This window comes from Pteropus vampyrus, unplaced genomic scaffold (assembly GCF_000151845.1).
Source record: "Pteropus vampyrus isolate Shadow unplaced genomic scaffold, Pvam_2.0 Scaffold171, whole genome shotgun sequence".
NCBI lineage: Eukaryota > Metazoa > Chordata > Mammalia > Chiroptera > Pteropodidae > Pteropus > Pteropus vampyrus.
This window is the reverse complement of record NW_011888952.1, coordinates 818840-837645: the sequence shown is the minus strand read 5'-3', so window position 1 is coordinate 837645 and position 18806 is coordinate 818840. Positions and strand designations below refer to the sequence as shown.

Genomic DNA, 18806 nt, shown 5'->3' with positions numbered 1-18806 from the left:
ATATTTCTGCAATTTAAATAGTTTATTACTCTAAAGGCAACCTAATAAAGTGAAAAGAAAAGTTAGTAGTAACCTGGGCCACTTGCCCAGTCACTAACCAATCACAAAAACACTTTAACTCTCAGTCACCCCATGTGTAAAATGACTTGGTTAGATTAGCTTTCCAATGTCTCACTCATATTTAAGGTGTAACATTCCAAAATGACTGCTTGAAAAACTGCTGGCAATAGATGCTTTCATGTAAAAGACTAAAACCCATTCAATCTATGATTAAAACCAAACTAAAATATCTATAATCTTTTATGAAATCATTATAGTTAGTTATTTAAGATCTCAGTGATCAGTAAAAACATATCATTTTATTGAGTTAGATTTACACAATTTTGGGGTGAGTAAATTGTTGCTAAATTTTGAGAAATAACCTGAAGATACCATTTAGTTTTGGTCATCTTGGTAATTTATGTTGATAAATAAATGAAAACAGTATGATTAGTTAAGTTTCCACAATGAATTATTGTTTTTTTATGAGCTGATAAAGCACTTAGAACATTTAAGCAAATAGTTCCACCATGATTCTATTAGTCATATATTTGTGTAAAGTTAACATTACTGAGAACAGCTAAAAACTGAAAGAGAAACATTGTCGGTAGTTGGTTATAGTGATAAAAGCTAAGTTCTGAAGGCACAAAACCTTTGAAGATAAAAGCAAGCAAAGAAGAAAGGTAGCAAAAAAGAGACAGAGAAGAGGGAGGAGAAAATCTTTGTGCCTTCAAGTCAGGAACAGGAAGAGTTCTAAAGCAGAGATGGAGAATAAATACTTAATAAAACCTGCAGAATACAGGGGAGTCCTTAACTAACCATAGATAAACAAACAAGTAAAAACCATAGAAGAAAATTAAGAGTATTATATACTAACCTGTAGCACCTTGCAAACCATCCAAATATGGATTACAGACTTCCTAGACTAAAATGCAAAAGTTGTGCTAACTTGGCAGGGAAAATAGACATGTACTCATTTTAAAGATAAAAACCTTAAAAATATTAGTGGAATAATATAATTTGGCTTCTCCAAGTATAAGTTAGCAGTTCTCCAAGTGCGGTCTGAAGACCTCTAGGAGTCCCTAAGACCCTTTCAAAGCACCCATGAGGTTAAAACTATTTTCATAATAATACTATGTTGTTGTTTACCATTTGCACTCTTATTTGCTCAGAAGTGTAAGTGAAATGTTCCAGAAGCTACATGACATGGAATGATAACAGCTCTAATGCCTAATGGAATGTTTGTATATTCTTATATATAATAATGTCTCATTTTCAATTTCTAGTCTGGTAAATATCAGTAAATATAACCCACATAAACTAAAGCTCTTTGGGGTCCTCAAAAATTTTTAATAGAGTAAGGGGTCCTGAGATCAAAATGTTTGAAAATCACTGTTATAAGGCATTGAAGCTGAAGAAATACTCATTCTTTGCTACTTTGGAAGTAAACTAAATTGCTACCATACTCTGATTGCAGCTAAATTAGACCAGTGACAGGTAGTAATTAAAGGTATCATCTTAGTTTATCAACAATACTCAGTGATAAGAGCTAGGAAAGTAAAATTAACCAATGTGTTTGAGTTGCCTGCATGTATTTTCTGAAAGGTGCTTCAGCAGTTTAATGTTTGTCATTTCAGTAGAATATAGGATATACCCATAATTAAAATACAGTTGACCACAAACCTACAGACTAATTTATGGATTGAAAGGAATAGTTATATTGTTTAAGATAGCTGTTAGGAGATCTTAAACAATTTTACAACGCCAGTGGAAAAGGTTTATATCAGTGATTCTTGCCAAAATTCAAACACAAATAAAAAATGTGGATTTGGATTAAAGTGAAATAATGGCAGATTCTTGGGTAAAATATAACCTTTGGCTACTAAAAGATATAAATACCTTAGAGGCTTGCAAAGCTGTCCTTTTTTTTGGACACTTATTTTTTCTCTAATAGGTTTCATCATATTTTTGTATCTCTAATGAAAGATCATTTTAGAACCATAGATTTACTTAAAGATATAAGTAAATACAATCTATCATACAACACAATGTAATCTATTTTTGTGTTTTTATGTAAGACTCTACCTCAGGAAGAGTTTTTAGTATATTCCCACCTGCCAGTGGTAGTTCATTGATTCAGCTTCTGTGGGCTATACACTTCACAGGAAAGCTGAATGTAGGCCCAGCACAAGGCTTTTAATCTTATTGTAAAATTAACAATATCATTCTTAGGTCTCATTGCACCTGAAGTTTTATTAAAAGTAAAACAATTAAGGAGAGGTTGAAGAAAAATTTCTAAAAGGCAAAACTAAGAAAAAACAGGCATCACCTTGTCACAGACAAATACAAAGCCTTCAGAATAAGTATATACACAAAACAATTTTCTGAAATGGTGACTGATGCATTCCATTACACCAATTCACAGACTTCATGATAATCATAAGAGTAAGTGTTTGAAATTGCACATTGTTTTATGGACTCTGAAATAATACATAAGAGTATTGTTAAAAAGTGTTTCTTTATCAGTAATATGAAGAAACTTTGGAGAAGCCTGCTTCATTCTTCAGATCAGTAGTCTCGCAGGAAGACACTTAGCAATAGCCTTTTATCTTCCTCGCTAGATTTCTTGAGTCAAATGACAAGAAAACAGATGGTTATCATGAAGTAGGTGTTTAAAACAAAAAGTAAAAGTAAGTTCCAAGTGGTGTGCTGGAGTCTGTATATAGTCAGTTCAAGATTTTATGTACATATACTATACATAAATAATATACAGAATAATTATCTTTTAACATTGAAAGACCCTGAATCATCACAAAAAGAATGTGATGCACTTTGAAAGATACCATGTGAGTCAAAACAAAAATTTGCATTATAAGGGCTAAACGTAAATATAACATAATTCTCTTATGTTATATTTGACTGGCTGGAGAGGAAGATCTTTCCTCTCCAGCCAGTCAAATACTTGAATACTGCCTCATTGAGCTAGCCAAGCAGTATTTTCAACCACTAATACTAGTTTTAAAAAGTAAAGATCAGAAAAATGGTCAAAGAATATCATAAAACATGATCCCAGTGGCAAAAATCAAAACAAAATTTCCCAACAATGTTTATCAGTGAGAACAATTCTGACATTAACTGTCTTTTAATAAGTGAGGAAAAAAACCTTTTTAATATTCAGAAGTTAATTCAAGAGAATTAAGGAGGCTTTGACTTCTAGCAGATCCTACATAGGACATATTCTTTGAGATATTGGTGATCTCGAAGAGGAAGGGAAAACTCTCCAAAACAACCAACAATAACAGAACAAACAAATAAGCAAATCCTAAGTTTGAGCTGGGAACTACAGACACACTTAGAGGGGTGGGGTTTCCCTCATGATAGATGCCCATAGGAGTGCTGAGGTGCAGCACTGCCCCAAAGGCAGGTGCCTACAAGAGTATTAGGGGCCGTCAGTGAGGAGGTGCTGAGTCCGGGGCTTTTGAATCGAGCCAGAATTCTTAAGGCAACTCGAAATAGTCATAAGTCAGTGGCACCCCTTGGCTTCCAACAGAAGCATCTACAAACTCTTTTTGGAGGAAAGAATTCCAAATTTAGATCCTGAAGGATTTCCATAGTTTAAGGTCAAGAAATTAGTTCAATAAAATATCAGCAAGCACATAGGTAGTTAACATGAATGACATTCATCAGAAATAAATATAAAAAAAGGATTTGAACCCCTCAGCTCTTGTGCAAGGAAAGCAGATATTGGGATTGCCTGATACAGAATATAGAACACCTACGTATATTTAAAGAAAGAGGGCAGAATTGCAGCAATCAACAAGCAACAATAGACTATCAGGAATGACCAGGTGGATTTGAAAATAAACCAAGTGGAACTTCTAAAAGTAAAAATATAATTACTGAAATAACAGTTCAAAAATAGCATACAGTGGAGACAGTGGAAGAAAGGATTACTGAACTAGAAGATAAATGCAAGGAAATTACTGAAAATGAGACCTTAGTGTGTTAAAGAATATGTCCTATTCAGAATCTGCTATGATTTGAAGCCTCTTTTAGTTCTCGAAGGATCTTTGAATATTAAAAACATATCTTTCTTACTAATGAATAGAAGAGTTATGTACAGAACTGTTCTCACTGATGAACTTTTGCTATTATAATTATATATATGTAATCTTATTTGACTGCTATTCTGATATTTACTCCTGCAATCAGCATTAGTGACTAATTAATGAAGATGGGAAATATAAATAATAAATAATAATAAAATATAAATATAAATAATAAATAATAAAGAAGATGGGAAATATAAAAAAGTTCAGAAATATCAAAGGATAGAGTAAGAAAGTCTAACACCTATCTAATTGGAGTGTCAGAACTGATGAACAAGTGAAACCATATACAGAAAACAACATGTCCAAGAAGATAAATGAAAAGAAATTCATGTCCAGACAGTGCAGTAAAAAGCTGCAGAATACTAATGACAAAGAGACTATATAAAAGCAACCAAGAGAAAAGAAAAAAATTGCCTTCAAAATTGATTGACAGCAGACGTCTCAACAGCAGCAATGGAAGAAGAAAGATGATGGAATTCAAAGTGAAACAGATAATGAAAATCAAAATGAAACAGAAAATACCTGAGTACCCTATAATTTTTCAATAATGAGAGTAAAGAAGGATAGTAAGCCATAGAGAGGAGAAGATATTTGCAACACCGATATCAGACAACAGATTAGTATCTACAGTGTATAAAGAATGCCTAAAAATCAATTTTAAGAAAAGACAATCCATTAGAAAACTGGAAAATGAAAAAGCAGGGACATACAAAGTAAGATCCTACTTAGATTCTATTTTATACATACTACATTGTCAAAACTTAAGAAAGCTGATAGTAGAAACTTTCGTAAACTGCTGGTGAGAGTATAAACTGATATAATCACTTTGGGAAAAAATTTGGCATTATCTTACAAAATTTAACATCCAAATATTGTACAACCCAGAAACTCCACATGTGCATGATAGATATTTATAAGATATCTATAGAAGTATTATTCATAATAACAAAAAATTGGCAACAATTCAGATTATCATCAACATAAGAATAGATTAATAAATTGTAGTATAGTTTTACAATAGTATATAATTGTGAAAATGAATAAATCATAGCTTCTCACAAGAAAGTGGATAAATTTTAGAAACCTAATATTACTTTTTAAAAATGAAAATCTAAAAAAAACTACATGGGGTATGATACCATTTAATAAAGCCCCAAAGCAAGCATAACTAAGAAATATATTGTTCAGTTTTACATACCGTGTGAACTGGAAATTACCTCCTCGTTTTACAAATGGAAAGGGTGAGGCCTAGAAAGGAAGTTAAGTGACACACATATTCATTCAACAAATTTTAATGGAGCACTATTGATGGTCTTTGGGTGACATCTAGGGGTGTAAGATACCATCCCCTCTCACCCGTAGAGCTCACAATTTTAATTGGGCTGTGGGAGAGGAGCAGAAGTAAATACGAATATTAAATTATATGGCATGTTAGAAAGTCATAAGTGTTATTGGAAAAAAAACACTAAGCAGAATAAAGGAGATGAAAAGTTCCAGAGGAGAGGTGGGGGTAGGGACAGGCCGCAGTATTAAATAGGGTGGATCATCCTCACTGAGAAGTTGAGGTGTTAGCAAAACTTGAAGACAATGAAGGAAATAGGCAAGTGCTTATTTAAAGAAAGCTTTCCACCTGAAAGAAAAGTCAAGAGTGACTTCAGGGATTTTGGCTTGAGAAAGTGGGAGGATGGAGTTGCATCAACTAGATGGAAAAAGCTGCAATGAAGTAATTTGCAGGGTAAGATCAGGATGTCATGTCAGTGTGTTGGCCACGCTGGATTAGAGAGGGCTATTAGATTTCCAAGTGAAGATGTCAAGTAAGCAGTAGAATAAACTTGTCTAGAGTTAAAGAAAGAAATATGGAGAAAGTAAAAAGGCAAGTAAGTGGCAATCAATACTAGTTTAGTGCTTTTTGTACCAAACAGGACCAGATAAATTTGGAAGAATTAAGAACTGAGTTTCATGAAAATGAACACAATAGAAATGAATAGGAATATTCTGGGGGAAAAAAATGAAGTTAGAAAACATTTCTAATTAGAATTTTTTTCAGGTCTTTCCAAAAAATATAAGTATAACAGCATTCAATTAGCCTCAAATTGATATATTTGTTATTTTGGGATAGCAATTGATTTTCTGAGGATTTATATATTACTTCTCATGTTATTTTCTATTATTTCTTTTTGTTTGTAGGCTACAGCAATTATGAGACACTCTTTCAATTGCATAAATAAATGAAACCAATTCTGTAGGAAATTATGCAACATAGAGAATTCCAAAAAGTTATACACATATGGATTTTTATTGGCCCTGATCATATTTTAGAATGAAATGACTATAACTTTGCCAAACTGCTTAGCACAATTATAAGGGCTGGGGCCTGCTATTGGAATGGCTTGCAGAGACACTGAACTGATTACATAGTGTTTTATTTGCATTACATTAAATCCAGAGCACTTCTTAGAGCATGCTGAAATGCAAACGTGGAGCCAAAATACATTGAATGACATTAGTTGGATGTGGTCACTGAAGGGCTAAAACAAGACACTGGAGATCCCTGATTCTTTATTTCATAGCGAAGAAAATTGAGTTCCAGAGAGGATAAGTGATTTATCTCAAGTCACCAGTGACAGAACTGAATCAAGAATCTACCTTTTCTGATTCCCAGGCCAATGCACCTTTAGTCATATGTTGCTGCTTCTGTGTGTCACAAAGACTTAAAATTTGCTCCTTTTTTTCATTATCCCTTTGCAGGGTTTCTTCCGGAGAACAATCAGATTGAAGCTTATTTATGATAGGTGTGATCTTAACTGTCGGATCCACAAAAAAAGTAGAAATAAATGTCAGTACTGTCGGTTTCAGAAATGCCTTGCTGTGGGGATGTCTCATAATGGTAAGTGAGCACTTAGCACCACATACATTACTCTCATTCTGGCTGCCAGATCAGTAGACACAAGGGCCATTGCTGAAATTGTGCACAGTTTTTCCACAGAATGCCAAATTTCAGAATATTGCATGCTGATAAAGCATTTCTCATTTAGTTCAGAGTTTCACAGCTGTTAGTGCAGAATCTTCTCTGTGGTTGGGCACCTGCCATAATAGGAGAAAAGACTTGAAAATCTGGGAGGTGATGGGAATAACCGTAGTATTTTAAAACAAATGTAATGCTAATTGTGATGATTTTTTTTATGTTGTTTTAATAGTATTAAAAACAGAATTATACTTTACTTAGGTGTATCAATAGTTTCTTCCTACATCAAATATAAGAAAATCTTGCAGATTTCTGGATATGGAACTTTAAGTGGCTTATCAGAATTTAGATTTATATACTCTTTTTCCTCTTTACTATGCAGAGGTGAGTATAGATATAGCAGTTGTTTTGACTTGGAGAAGCATACAGACTTGTGGATAAAGCAAATATTTAAAAGTTCCACAAAACTTCAGTGTCTATAGAAACATAAGAGAATAAAACTTTCTACTTTTTAAACCTATATCTAAAATCGAGCTTATGATTTGGGTGTCGACCTAAGGAGAAGAATGTAGAAGACCTGAGAAGAACCATATTTTCATGAACTGTGGAGAACTAACTCAGTAAAATCATGGAAGATGAGCTTGTTTGAAGAAATAGTTCTTGTTTTTTGTTTAGCTCTGATTGGTTAACTAGCTCAAAACAAATTTTTATGTATCTTGACATTATTATATTTGTCAATATTAGTCAGTTCTTTAAAAACTCATTATGGGCTCAAGAAATGTAAAATGCCAAAGCAATCAAGTTAAATTCAAAGTCTTATTACATTGGATATCCTGTTTTTACTTTTTTTTTTTTTTTGCCTTCACCTCTCTCAAAACTGACCTAGTAAGAGAATAATCTTTAAAGTCAGTCTTCATCTGTAAGGACTCCATAACATCTGTGAAAATTAAATTTTTGTTTCATCAAGCCTATGTTTGGTTTTCACAGAGGAAATCATCAAGATATTTGAGAATGATTGGTCGATACTCTAATTTTTAAAAATAGTTTAAAAAATTATATTTTTTATCATTAATATGTGTCATTTCCTATGAAGGCAAGAATGTATTATGACTAGATCTATTAGGTATTCTAGACAGGATGGAAATTTGGTCCAACTTTTCTCAACAATTAATTACATCTGCTGTGTAGCAGCATATAACTGCAGTCATTGATTGCTAAATAATTTGCTGGTTTAATTCCATCCATTTCCTTTTTATTTTAGACCTCATAAAACATAAGGGCATGTTTTCAAGTCAAGGGTTGTATTTTAGGTGATGCAATCAAGTTGAAATAAACTTATTTTATCTTTATGAAGAAATCTTTGACTTTGAGGTCATTATCTCTAAGACTGCCTAATAAAGCATGCCAGTTCTGCTTTTAATTATATTTTTTGTCCTTTAAAAAATTGTCACATCACACATCAATGTAAAATATATTTCCTGTTGCTTGTATACATACATATAAAATATATCTCCTATTGCTTATTGTTTATAGGCAAATAATATTTAAAGCCCAGCCTTGTGATTATTGAGGATATAATTTTCTCTTCCCAGAAAAGTCAGAGAAAGTTATCATGAACTGAATAAGGTCATCTTTGGACATCGTATGACTATTATTCTATTTAGAGAGAGGAGCAGCCTTGATAGGAGTGTTTGGTACTTCTTGCAAAGGCTTCCCCCCCACCCCCCCACCCCCCACAAATAAAAGGAATTGTCATGGCATCAAAGACTTATGCAGTTCAGCACTTACAGGATTGTAGACATAACTAAGAAAATCCCTTTTCAGAGGTTTTGATGGGAATGTGTTTGCTGCACAGAAAAGGAAACATCCATTTGATCTACATACAGAAGGGAAACTCAATGACTAGGTTTTGACCTGCCTTGCCTGTTTTCTTGATGAAGGAAACATTTCAATATACAAAGTTTTCTAGGAGATCTTAGTCACTATTTAAAACTCATTGCGTTGGCCAATGTGAGGCCAAAGTAATGAGATTTCCATTCATATAGAATGCTTTTTTATTAATGTTTTATGTGAATGGACCTCAACCAATTTATCAAAATAAGGCTTTTAGTGTTATACCAAAATCAGGACTTCACTGTTTTTAGTACACACAGAAAGAAATGAACATCCACCAAAGTAAATTTGCTCTATTCTGTGTTACTTTTATTTCTACTCTTTGGTCTCTGTTTAGCCCATTCTGTGAGTTTAGCTTCCCTATTAGCTAGCCACTCCCAGCTTTGAAGGAGGCTTCTGAGGTAACGTTCAAGGAGCCCTAAGGGCCCTGGGGTATATTGTTGGAAAATCAGTGACTTCTAAGGCCTTTCAACTTTGTAAAGTCTATGATGCTATGTAAATCAAGTAATCTACCTCACTGAATTTTTCACTTTTCAGCCGGCTATTCTGTATCTTACAGATTATGTCACAGTCTTCCAAAATATTTAGGCAACCGGCATCATCAGTTGCCTGAATTTAAAAATTTTCACCTATATGTTTAGGTGCCATAAAAATATAAGTCATGCCTTAATCAGGTCTTTTATATGTTCTGATCACTTGCTCAGTAATTTAAGGCAGTACATTTGATGATCACATAATACTGTAACCCCAGAGTACAAAAGCAGTCTGGGCTAAAGAAAGTATAAATGGTATAGTTGCTTAATGTTCAGATAGAACTTACATTTTAATTGTGACGTGTAACCTAAACATCATAGAAGGATATGATTTCAGCATTCTTCCAGTTGGAAACTTCGAATTGTTTCCCAAATATCCATTTTCAGCATTGAGTAGTAAAGGCATCCGAGTGTTGGTCTGATATGCTTTAGGAGCAATTTCTTTTCTGTAATGATCAGGATAAATACACGTTGCAATGATTTTGGTCATTTAATAATCCATCATTTCTAGACCATGGGTCAGTCCCACTGATTGCTCCAAAGCCTTCCTGAGTTATCCCAAGTGCAGTCAGTTCAATACCCTGTCCAGACACCTTTAGAGAAAGGCTCCAATTGCAAGTAGAGCAGAAATAGCGAGCCAACTTCCTGGACTACCCAAAATTAACTTACTAAGGGATCATTGCATCAGCTACTGTTTGTTTTACATTTCGAATTAGTGAAGCTGGTATCTACAGAATCTTGATAAAAATGCTCTCTCACAGATTAATGTTGCTTCTTCAATTAAATGGGCACTCACAGTTTTATAGATTTCTGAAGTATAATTTTCGTTTTCAAGTCCTGCTGTCAAAATCTCTGGTATCACATTTTTAAATGTGTTCTCTTTATTTTTAATGAAATAATTTAGTCATTAAGAATTCTGACTAGTCAATATTTTGTATTCAGGACTGATTTTCATGTGTATGAACTACATAATAAAATAAGTGTAGGCTGTGCATTTAAAAAAATAATCTGAAGAATTGACTTATGTTACTTATAAGTTATTTGGCTAAGTTTTTCCTGTACTATTGAGATTTGAATAAAAATTATGTTTTTCATAAATATAAAAATTAGTGAAATCTTAGCTTTGCTGATTAGGATGTCCTATTATAGAAATGATGGTCTTTTTAATTCTTAAAAAAAAAAAAAAAAAGCCAACAACTTAAAAATAATTTAAAATAAAATAAAAACCCAGAAAAATGGTTGCACACTTTTGTGGCACAGCATTTTAAGGTAGTTTTTCTCCTTCCTTTTAAATAGAAGCCCTAGTGTATGTTACAAAAAAGGAAAACCTGTATGGCAAATAAATTTAAAATTCCAACATGTTCTTCTTTTTTTCTTTAGTCTTTTCTTTGTGGTATCAAGGAAAGTTACCCAAATGTTAACTTTCAGGAAAATATAACAAAGTAAGAGGTCCTAATGCACATGACAGTTATGTCACTCAAACCCACCTGGCATTCATGACTGCCCACAGTCCAGCCTCCTCCACCTTATCCCACTGCTGCTCTTTTTCCACGTATATTTCAGGCAAGTTGTGTACTTGACTGTTCCTGGAAAGTGCCCTATGATGGAATACCTGTGGGCCTCTGTATTATGACCTTCAGTTCCCTGTCTAAATTCTACCTGGCATTCAAGGCCCAGTTCAAATGTCTTCTCTTCCATAAGACTTCTAATTCTCCATTCTTCCTCTTTGTGTATTATACCTTTTCTTGACACTACACTGTGCCTTATAAAACAAGAGAGTGATCAGATCTTTATTGCCAGAAACCAAGCTACTATAGATAACAGTAAAAAGGTTAAATGAGAGGGAAAAATCAGGGAAATTCATCAGAACACCAGTGCAATATTATGAAACAAGACATTGGGATGGGTGAGAAGAAGTGGAATTGAGAGAAATATCAGAGCACTGACCAATGAATGCAAGTGTCTCAGGGGACAGAGGTTGGTCAAAGGTTATTCAAGGTGTTCAGTTTGGGTGATAAAATGAATTAACCAAGAAAGTAAAACAGGAAGAGGAGACAGTCTGGAGGGAGAAATGAAAGTTTGGTTTTTTGTTGTATTTGAAGTGCCTATGGGATATACAGCATCCGTGTATAAAGGGATGTAGGAATAGAGGAAGAAGTGAAAAATAAAAATCCAGATCTCAGGAAAGAATAGACAGGAGTCGTTTGTAGTTTCGGAAATTTTAAATGAGGCGAAAGCTAGATTGCAGTGGGTTGGGAAGTAAATAGTGACAATGCAGACAGAGAAGGAAGACTACTCGTTAAATAACTTCAGTTGAGGAAAGATAACATGAAGGGGAGGTAATATTAGTGTCAAAACTAAACATCTGCTTAGGTGGAAAGGAAGGAGCTAGTAAAGAGAGGTATAAGAGAGAGAATAATCTGTGTATTTTTAGCATCTCCCCTAGTAGACATGTCCTTTTCCTCCTTCTTGCCCCCTCCGCGGAGCCCCGTCCAGGCTGTCTAGCACAGTGTCTTGCACTAAACAGGTGTTCAATGAATGAATTAAACGATGTCAAATAAGACTTCAGGGACTGGGACTGAGTCAGAAGGTGAGGCAGTGATGTTTGTTGCTCATCTCTACTTTGGAAAGAAACCTAGGCAAATATTTAAATGTCCTCTATAAATAGTTTGAAAAATGTTACCCCTACATAAAAATAACTTAATATTGGTGTTCAGTCTGCTGCTCCTTGTTTTACTTTAGAGGAGCTAGAAAATGATAGTTATTAGATTGCCAAATTCTACAAAACCTCAAACTGCACATTTTTTCCCTCAAGAAAGAGGTGAGAAAACATATAACTTATTGACAATAGCTATACAAAAAGCAATAGTGTTATACAAGTCTTATTTATATGATAAGGCTGTGGAAAATAAACATGTTAAAAATAGGGAATCTGACCATGAAATATAACCTTACTAATTGCCAAAAGCCTGATTTGACTGCAAATTCACCCCTTAGATGTTAAAAGACAAAAGCATTTTTAATAAAACACAACTTATTTAATTCTTCTATCTTCTTTTGATTTATTATTTGAATATCTGCTTTAATTTATCTGTGTAATTAAGTAGCATTTGTCATTGATGATCTTACAATTAGGTATATGTTTTTTAAATATGTCATTAATTATCATTAAGAAACATTAATTGTTTCTAAGCGCTATACTTAGATCCAAAGAGCGAGATAGCTAAATGTTCCATGTGCTTGGAGTTTATCAGTACTAAATACTCAGTGCTGAATCTGTCATATGCTAGTAGTGAGCTGCATTCAGTTCAGTAAAAGTATATTACATAAAGGCATGCTAATATTTTTACCAGAAATTAATGAGTGTCTACCAAACCTATTCTTCCTGAAGAGTGTGTAGTGATTCTGATATTGACAGTTTTTTTAAAACTAAGATACATGAATGCCAGTATTTTGGAAGTTGCCCTATGTGATATGTGCTAGATCTGTAGAACAGAAAGAATGTTTTGTTTTGTTTTTTCAGCACCTCAAAGACTAAACAAATATTGCTTTAAAAAGAAAGAGAGAGAGTATAGCATATTCCCCAGTACTATGTATCATTGAGATTTGTAGAATTTTTATAGCTAAATTCAGAGCTAAAGGAAGGAATCTTTAGAGATCTTTTCTAAGTCCCTCATCCTGTAGATGAAGCAGTTGAAGACCAGAGAAGTTAAGCCACTTAGTTTTCCACTGAGCTAAAACTAGAAAGTAGACTTCCTAACTACCTATCTCAAGAGCAGTGTTAATTCCACTGTCTTCCAGAGAAGCCAAAAGTTCTCCCTCAGTGACTCATGGAGCATTTTCCTTTTATCTTTTAAGATTAATCAGGAGTGGTAGGAGATTTGGAAAAATATACTTGTATATGGGCACGCTCAACCTTGTATTTCTGGTCCCCAGTCTAGAAGTTTCAACTTCTGTTTCTGAGCTTTAACTTCAGTCTCTTCAGAAGCAGCAGTCCAAAAAGAGAAGTCTTCCCTCTTCTTGGTTCTCAGATCCTCCACTCAATGGGTGGAAACTGAGGTTCAAGAATTACTTCATTAAAAAACACCATTCCTAAACAAGTTAAAGAAAGAGATGATGGATGGATGGATGGATGGATGGATGGATGGATGGATGGATGGATGGATGGATGGATGGATGGACGGACGGATGTTTGGACGGACAGACAGACAGACAGACAGACAGATTAGGTCTTCAGGGTTTGTTCTTTACCTGTGAGAAAGAATCTGGGACAGTGCGCCATGCCTACCATCCTGGTCTATAGTCTACAGCAACCATAGTTGCCTTAGACCACTTCATCCGCAAGTAATAAAAGCTGTGCTTATTAAGCATTACTACATGCCAGGCACTAGCTAAACACTTTCTGTGCCTAATATTTTCACCCCACATGGGGTAGGTAGACATTATTAATGGGACTCAAAAGCGACAAAATAAAATCAACTTTTTCTCCCTTAAAATAGGCATACAAATAAAAAATTGTATTTCCCTTACCACTTCAGATTTCTATACATTTTGTGCAAATTTAGTCCCACTAAATGAGATGTATTTTTTTATCCCGTTTTTTAATCTCTGGTATGTAAAAATGCTAAAATCACCTATAGAATTAGTTGCACTAATAGTTAATTGAGTTTAATTTGCAGCATGTGCATTTAACGATACAGAACATTTGTTCATGAGATTTAGCCTTTCGGGGGAACTTCAGCTTATAAGAATTCACATTTTATTTAGGTTGGAGCAAAAGGCTTTAGCTTTAATATATCCTAATTCTAAAATTATTTTTTAAAGTTATTTTTGTCTATTTTGTTAGGTTATAAAAAAGCAGGACTAGTAAAGGTTATAAGTGACTATCTTTGGCTGTTTATTCTAAATTAATTTTTTGGATTACCTATTAGGAAAAAAGTGCTTTCCTAGGCACATAAACTTTTGTGTGTATTTATATTTTATTACCTGTGAAAAAATAACCAGCACCTAGGACAATGTCTGGCATACAGTAGATAGTCAGTACTTACTCATTGAGTGAAGAGGCAGTATTGCATGCTCTGGTAAATAACGAAAGTTAAAGAGCAAAAGATTGTTTGTAATTCCAACCACCTCTGTTTTGGTATATAACTCTGATTTTCTCCAAGTTTTGCACCCAAATTTCTTCTACTTTTTATATGCCATAATTATTACTGGGTGCTTTCTTTCGTGATCACTTTCCCAAACTTACTAATATAATACTATCTCATTTTTTGTTTTCAAACTTGATATTTTGGAGTTTAACTCATCAAGCATATATTATATACCTACTATGTGTATTTTGTTACATTCAGGAGCATAGATGAGAAAACCTGGTACTTATATATTTTATGTTCTAGTAGAATAACCAACATAAACCAATATAGTAGTATAGTACTAGCTCGATAGATAAACTAAGGTATGCATACAACATGAGCCCATCATTTAGGAAGTTTTTTCTACACTGTCCCAAACCCCAAGTTTTTGATACACTCCTCATTGAGTATTAGAATGGCATATTAAAATATTCTATAGAAGATATATAATTTTAAAAGTTAACAAGTGATTCTAACACGTTCTGCCTCCCCTCTATTCCCCACTCCTCAACTGAGAACTACTGGTGAACAAAGAATAAACATAGTACAAGGAAGCAAATAATTGGACTGGTTTCCCAGAGAAGGATTTTGAAGGAATCTACTATCTAGTTTTTTTTTTTTTTCATTTTATTTCAAAATATGTTATATGAGGATTTAACAAATGCCAGACATTATACTAAATGCTAAGGATACAATAAGAAACAGGAGTCCTGCCTTCGTGGAGATTATATAGCAGAGGAAAAAAGAAAACATCACAGATCATTATTGTAATCAGTGCTATGAAAGAGAATACAATAAGTGATGAGGTTATATCCTGAGAGACTTATATGTCAGGGCAGAGGGGTGGGGGACTGAGATAAGAATGTGAACAACAATTCATTGCCCATCCCCGTGGAACTAAAAAGAAAGAGAATGGGGAAAAGGGAGAAGAAAGACAAGATTTTTGACCAAAAAAAAAGGCAAGTTGAAGGGGTCATATGCAGAGAATATGTTTACCAAATGGATATAGGCTAATTTAATTTAAAGGACTCCAAACTGAATGGTAAGATTCTCTTCCCTTCTAACTCAGAGGTCCCTAAGGAGGCCCCTACAACCCAATAGTTGTATTAGTTTTTGATAAAGCTTAGGGTCAACTGAAATGAACTTAGGAATTTGAGACTCAGGGATACAAAGCAGTCTCTTCTGTAGCAAATCCAAAATAAAATTCACTAAGTACTCAGATGGAAATGTGTTCATGTGCTTTTATGTCTATGGTAGAAATGCTGTCTTTAGCATAATGACATATAGCAAGGCACCATCCATTTATTCATTCCTGTATCCAACAACCATTAACTGAGCACCACTAAGTGCTAGAGATATAAATGAATACAAAAGTCTCTGCCCTCAAGGAGCTTATAGTCTAGGGCAGGAGACTCATAAAAACAAACACATTACTATGATACCATATGATAAGTATAATAGTAGAGCTATGCACAGGGTAATATTTGATATGATATCCAAATGACCTTATTACAAGAAAATGCAGAGTCCAAAGTGTGGCCCCAAAGTAGCATTAGTCAAAATTATGTTCCAGCAATTCCACTTCTGGGTATCTATCTAAAGGAAAGAAAAACACTAACTTGAAAAGATATCTGTACCCCCGTGTTCATTGTAACGTTATTTACAATAGCCAATATATGGAAACAACCTAAGTGTTCCTGTATGGATGGATAAAGAAAATATGGTATATATACACAATGGAACATTATTCAGCCATATAAAAGAAAGAAATCTTGCCATTTGTGACAACGTGAATGAACCTTGAGGGCATTACTCTAAGTGAAATAAGTCAAACAGAGAAAGACAAATACCATATGACTCATTATATGTGAACTCTAAAACAAAAGAAAACAAAACAAAAAACTAACTCATAGATAACAAAGAACAAACTGGTGGTTAACAGAGGCAAGTGGCTGGGAGTGGCGGGTGGTGCCGGGCCGTGAAATGGGTGAAAGAAGTCAAAAGGTACAAACTTCCAGTTATAAAATTAAGTGCTGAGGATGTAATGTACAGCATGGTGACTATAGTAATAATACTGAGTTTTATTTTGAAAGTTGCTAACAGAGTAGATCTCAAAGATTGTCATCACGAGAAAAAAAATTGTGTAACTATATGTGGTGATAGCTGTTAACTAGCCTTACTGTGACCATTTTACAATATATACAAATACTGAGTCACTGTTGTACACCTGAAACTAACATATTGTTATATGTCGATTATATCTCAATAAAAATTTTGAAGATTTAAATGAAACAGCATATGTAAGCACCTGGAATGAGGTATGATAATAATGAAATAAAATAATAATATTATTTTACAGATAGTATTAGTAGGAAGGAAGAAAAACATATTTGAGTTGAAGCAGTTATAAATAGGTGATTTTTTTTCCCCCAATGTAGGCCTTACAAACCTCTTAAATGTTCCTTTTTGCCCTTCTTTCTTTAGTTTTCTTCTTCTTTCATACTTTCTCATTCCATAGGAAATCAAATATTAAGGAAATTGTCTTTTTGACAAACATCATTAAGTGATAATCCTGTAAAGTCGGGGGGATAATTATGGCTTCTTTCCACCAAATATAAAAGTACTGTCTGGCCTAGTAACATGAAAGAAAGCACCATCTGTATTTCTTTATAACAGAGACAAAACAGATTATACAGACTCCCTGAGAATAAAGTCTATGTCTGTACAACTTTGAATCCTACACAGTTCTTTAATTCGTAAAACATGTTAATCCTTTTAGTGCCTGACCTTATGTCAAGTGCTGGGGACACAAAGATGAATAAGTCGTTGCCCCTGGCCTTCAGGATGTTGTTCTAGAGTGAGACAAACAGACATGTAAAATAAATAAAGTACAGGGTGAAATTGCTATCGTTGAAGTATGTACAAAGCTCTGTTAGAGTCCAGGAGAAGGAATAATAAACTCTGCTTGAAGAAAAAAGAGAAAGCCTCACAAAGAAGGTGACATTTGAATTGGGTCTTGAGGGATGAGTAGGAGCTGGCTCTCTATGTGTAAGTAAATAATGGGACCGAATACCTTTTTTGGTCAAACTCTTAGATTCTTTCACAGATCGTGCATTACTTTTTTAAATTAAAGAAGTGAACAATTTAATATTTACTTGTAGCCTGTCCTATTGCTGTGAAATAAAAATATGAGCGAGGTTGTAGATAGAAACCAGGACTTGAGATTGGTGGAGGGGAGGAGGGCCTTTTGCTCTGTAGGCACTAGGACTACAGGAGAACAGTGCATTAAGAGCAGTAGTATTTCAATGATTCATCCTGTCATTTCTCTTCCTCTACAGCCATCAGGTTTGGGCGGATGCCACAGGCTGAGAAGGAGAAGCTGTTGGCAGAGATCTCCAGTGATATCGACCAGCTGAACCCAGAGTCTGCTGATCTACGGGCCCTGGCAAAACATTTGTATGACTCATACATAAAGTCCTTCCCGCTGACCAAAGCAAAGGCGAGGGCCATCTTGACAGGAAAGACAACAGATAAATCAGTTAGTTCTCTCTACTGTCTTCATTTGGGGTGGCCGGGTTTGTTGTTGTTGTTTTTTCCTTTGAGGAAATGATTTACCATGTTACACACACAGGTAGAGTACTATTCAGCTATTGGCTGTTACATACTGCAGGCTTGAGTCTGAAACACAGGAAAGGAAATGGCTTCAGATAGGATAAGTGAAAATTATTTTGAGAAGGGAGAAAGTCCTTCAAGTTCTCTTAATAAATTCTTTGAGAACAGTGTAAAAATATGCAGGTCATCTTAACTTTAATGAATGAACCAAAGCCTCCTTCATCCCACCATCCTCTTTCAGGATACATCTCTTTTCTTGGTATCAAAACAGCTGGTCACAACTACATTAATTCATGCAACCCGGCTTTCCTGACCTAGGTTTGGAAAAGGTATTCAGTCCCCTTATTTTATCTTTTAAGAGAACTATTAGAGTTACCTTTTACGAAGTTCCACGTGGGGCACAAAAATACATTCCGGATATTATATTACCTTTCTTTCCTTTGTAGCACTTTATTGATAGTTCCTGGGTAACTGAGAGCTTTATCCTTTTATTATATGTATGAATTTTATCTTCTGTGAG

General features: G+C 34.3%; 1 protein-coding gene across 2 annotated transcripts in view; it reads left to right on the top strand.

Annotated features, from left to right (window-relative positions):
- The window catches only part of PPARG (peroxisome proliferator activated receptor gamma), a 121194-nt gene that overhangs the window by 73954 nt on the left and 28434 nt on the right, over positions 1-18806 (top strand). Inside the window, exons 5-6 of one of the 2 annotated variants that reach the window (XM_011370553.2) lie at positions 6900-7038; positions 18013-18212. In XM_011370553.2, coding sequence (XP_011368855.1) covers positions 6900-7038; positions 18013-18212 — 339 coding nt within the window. Of the gene's footprint in view, positions 1-6899; positions 7039-18012; positions 18213-18806 lie in introns of those variants that run through there. The other variant, XM_023536854.1, reaches the window with a different exon arrangement.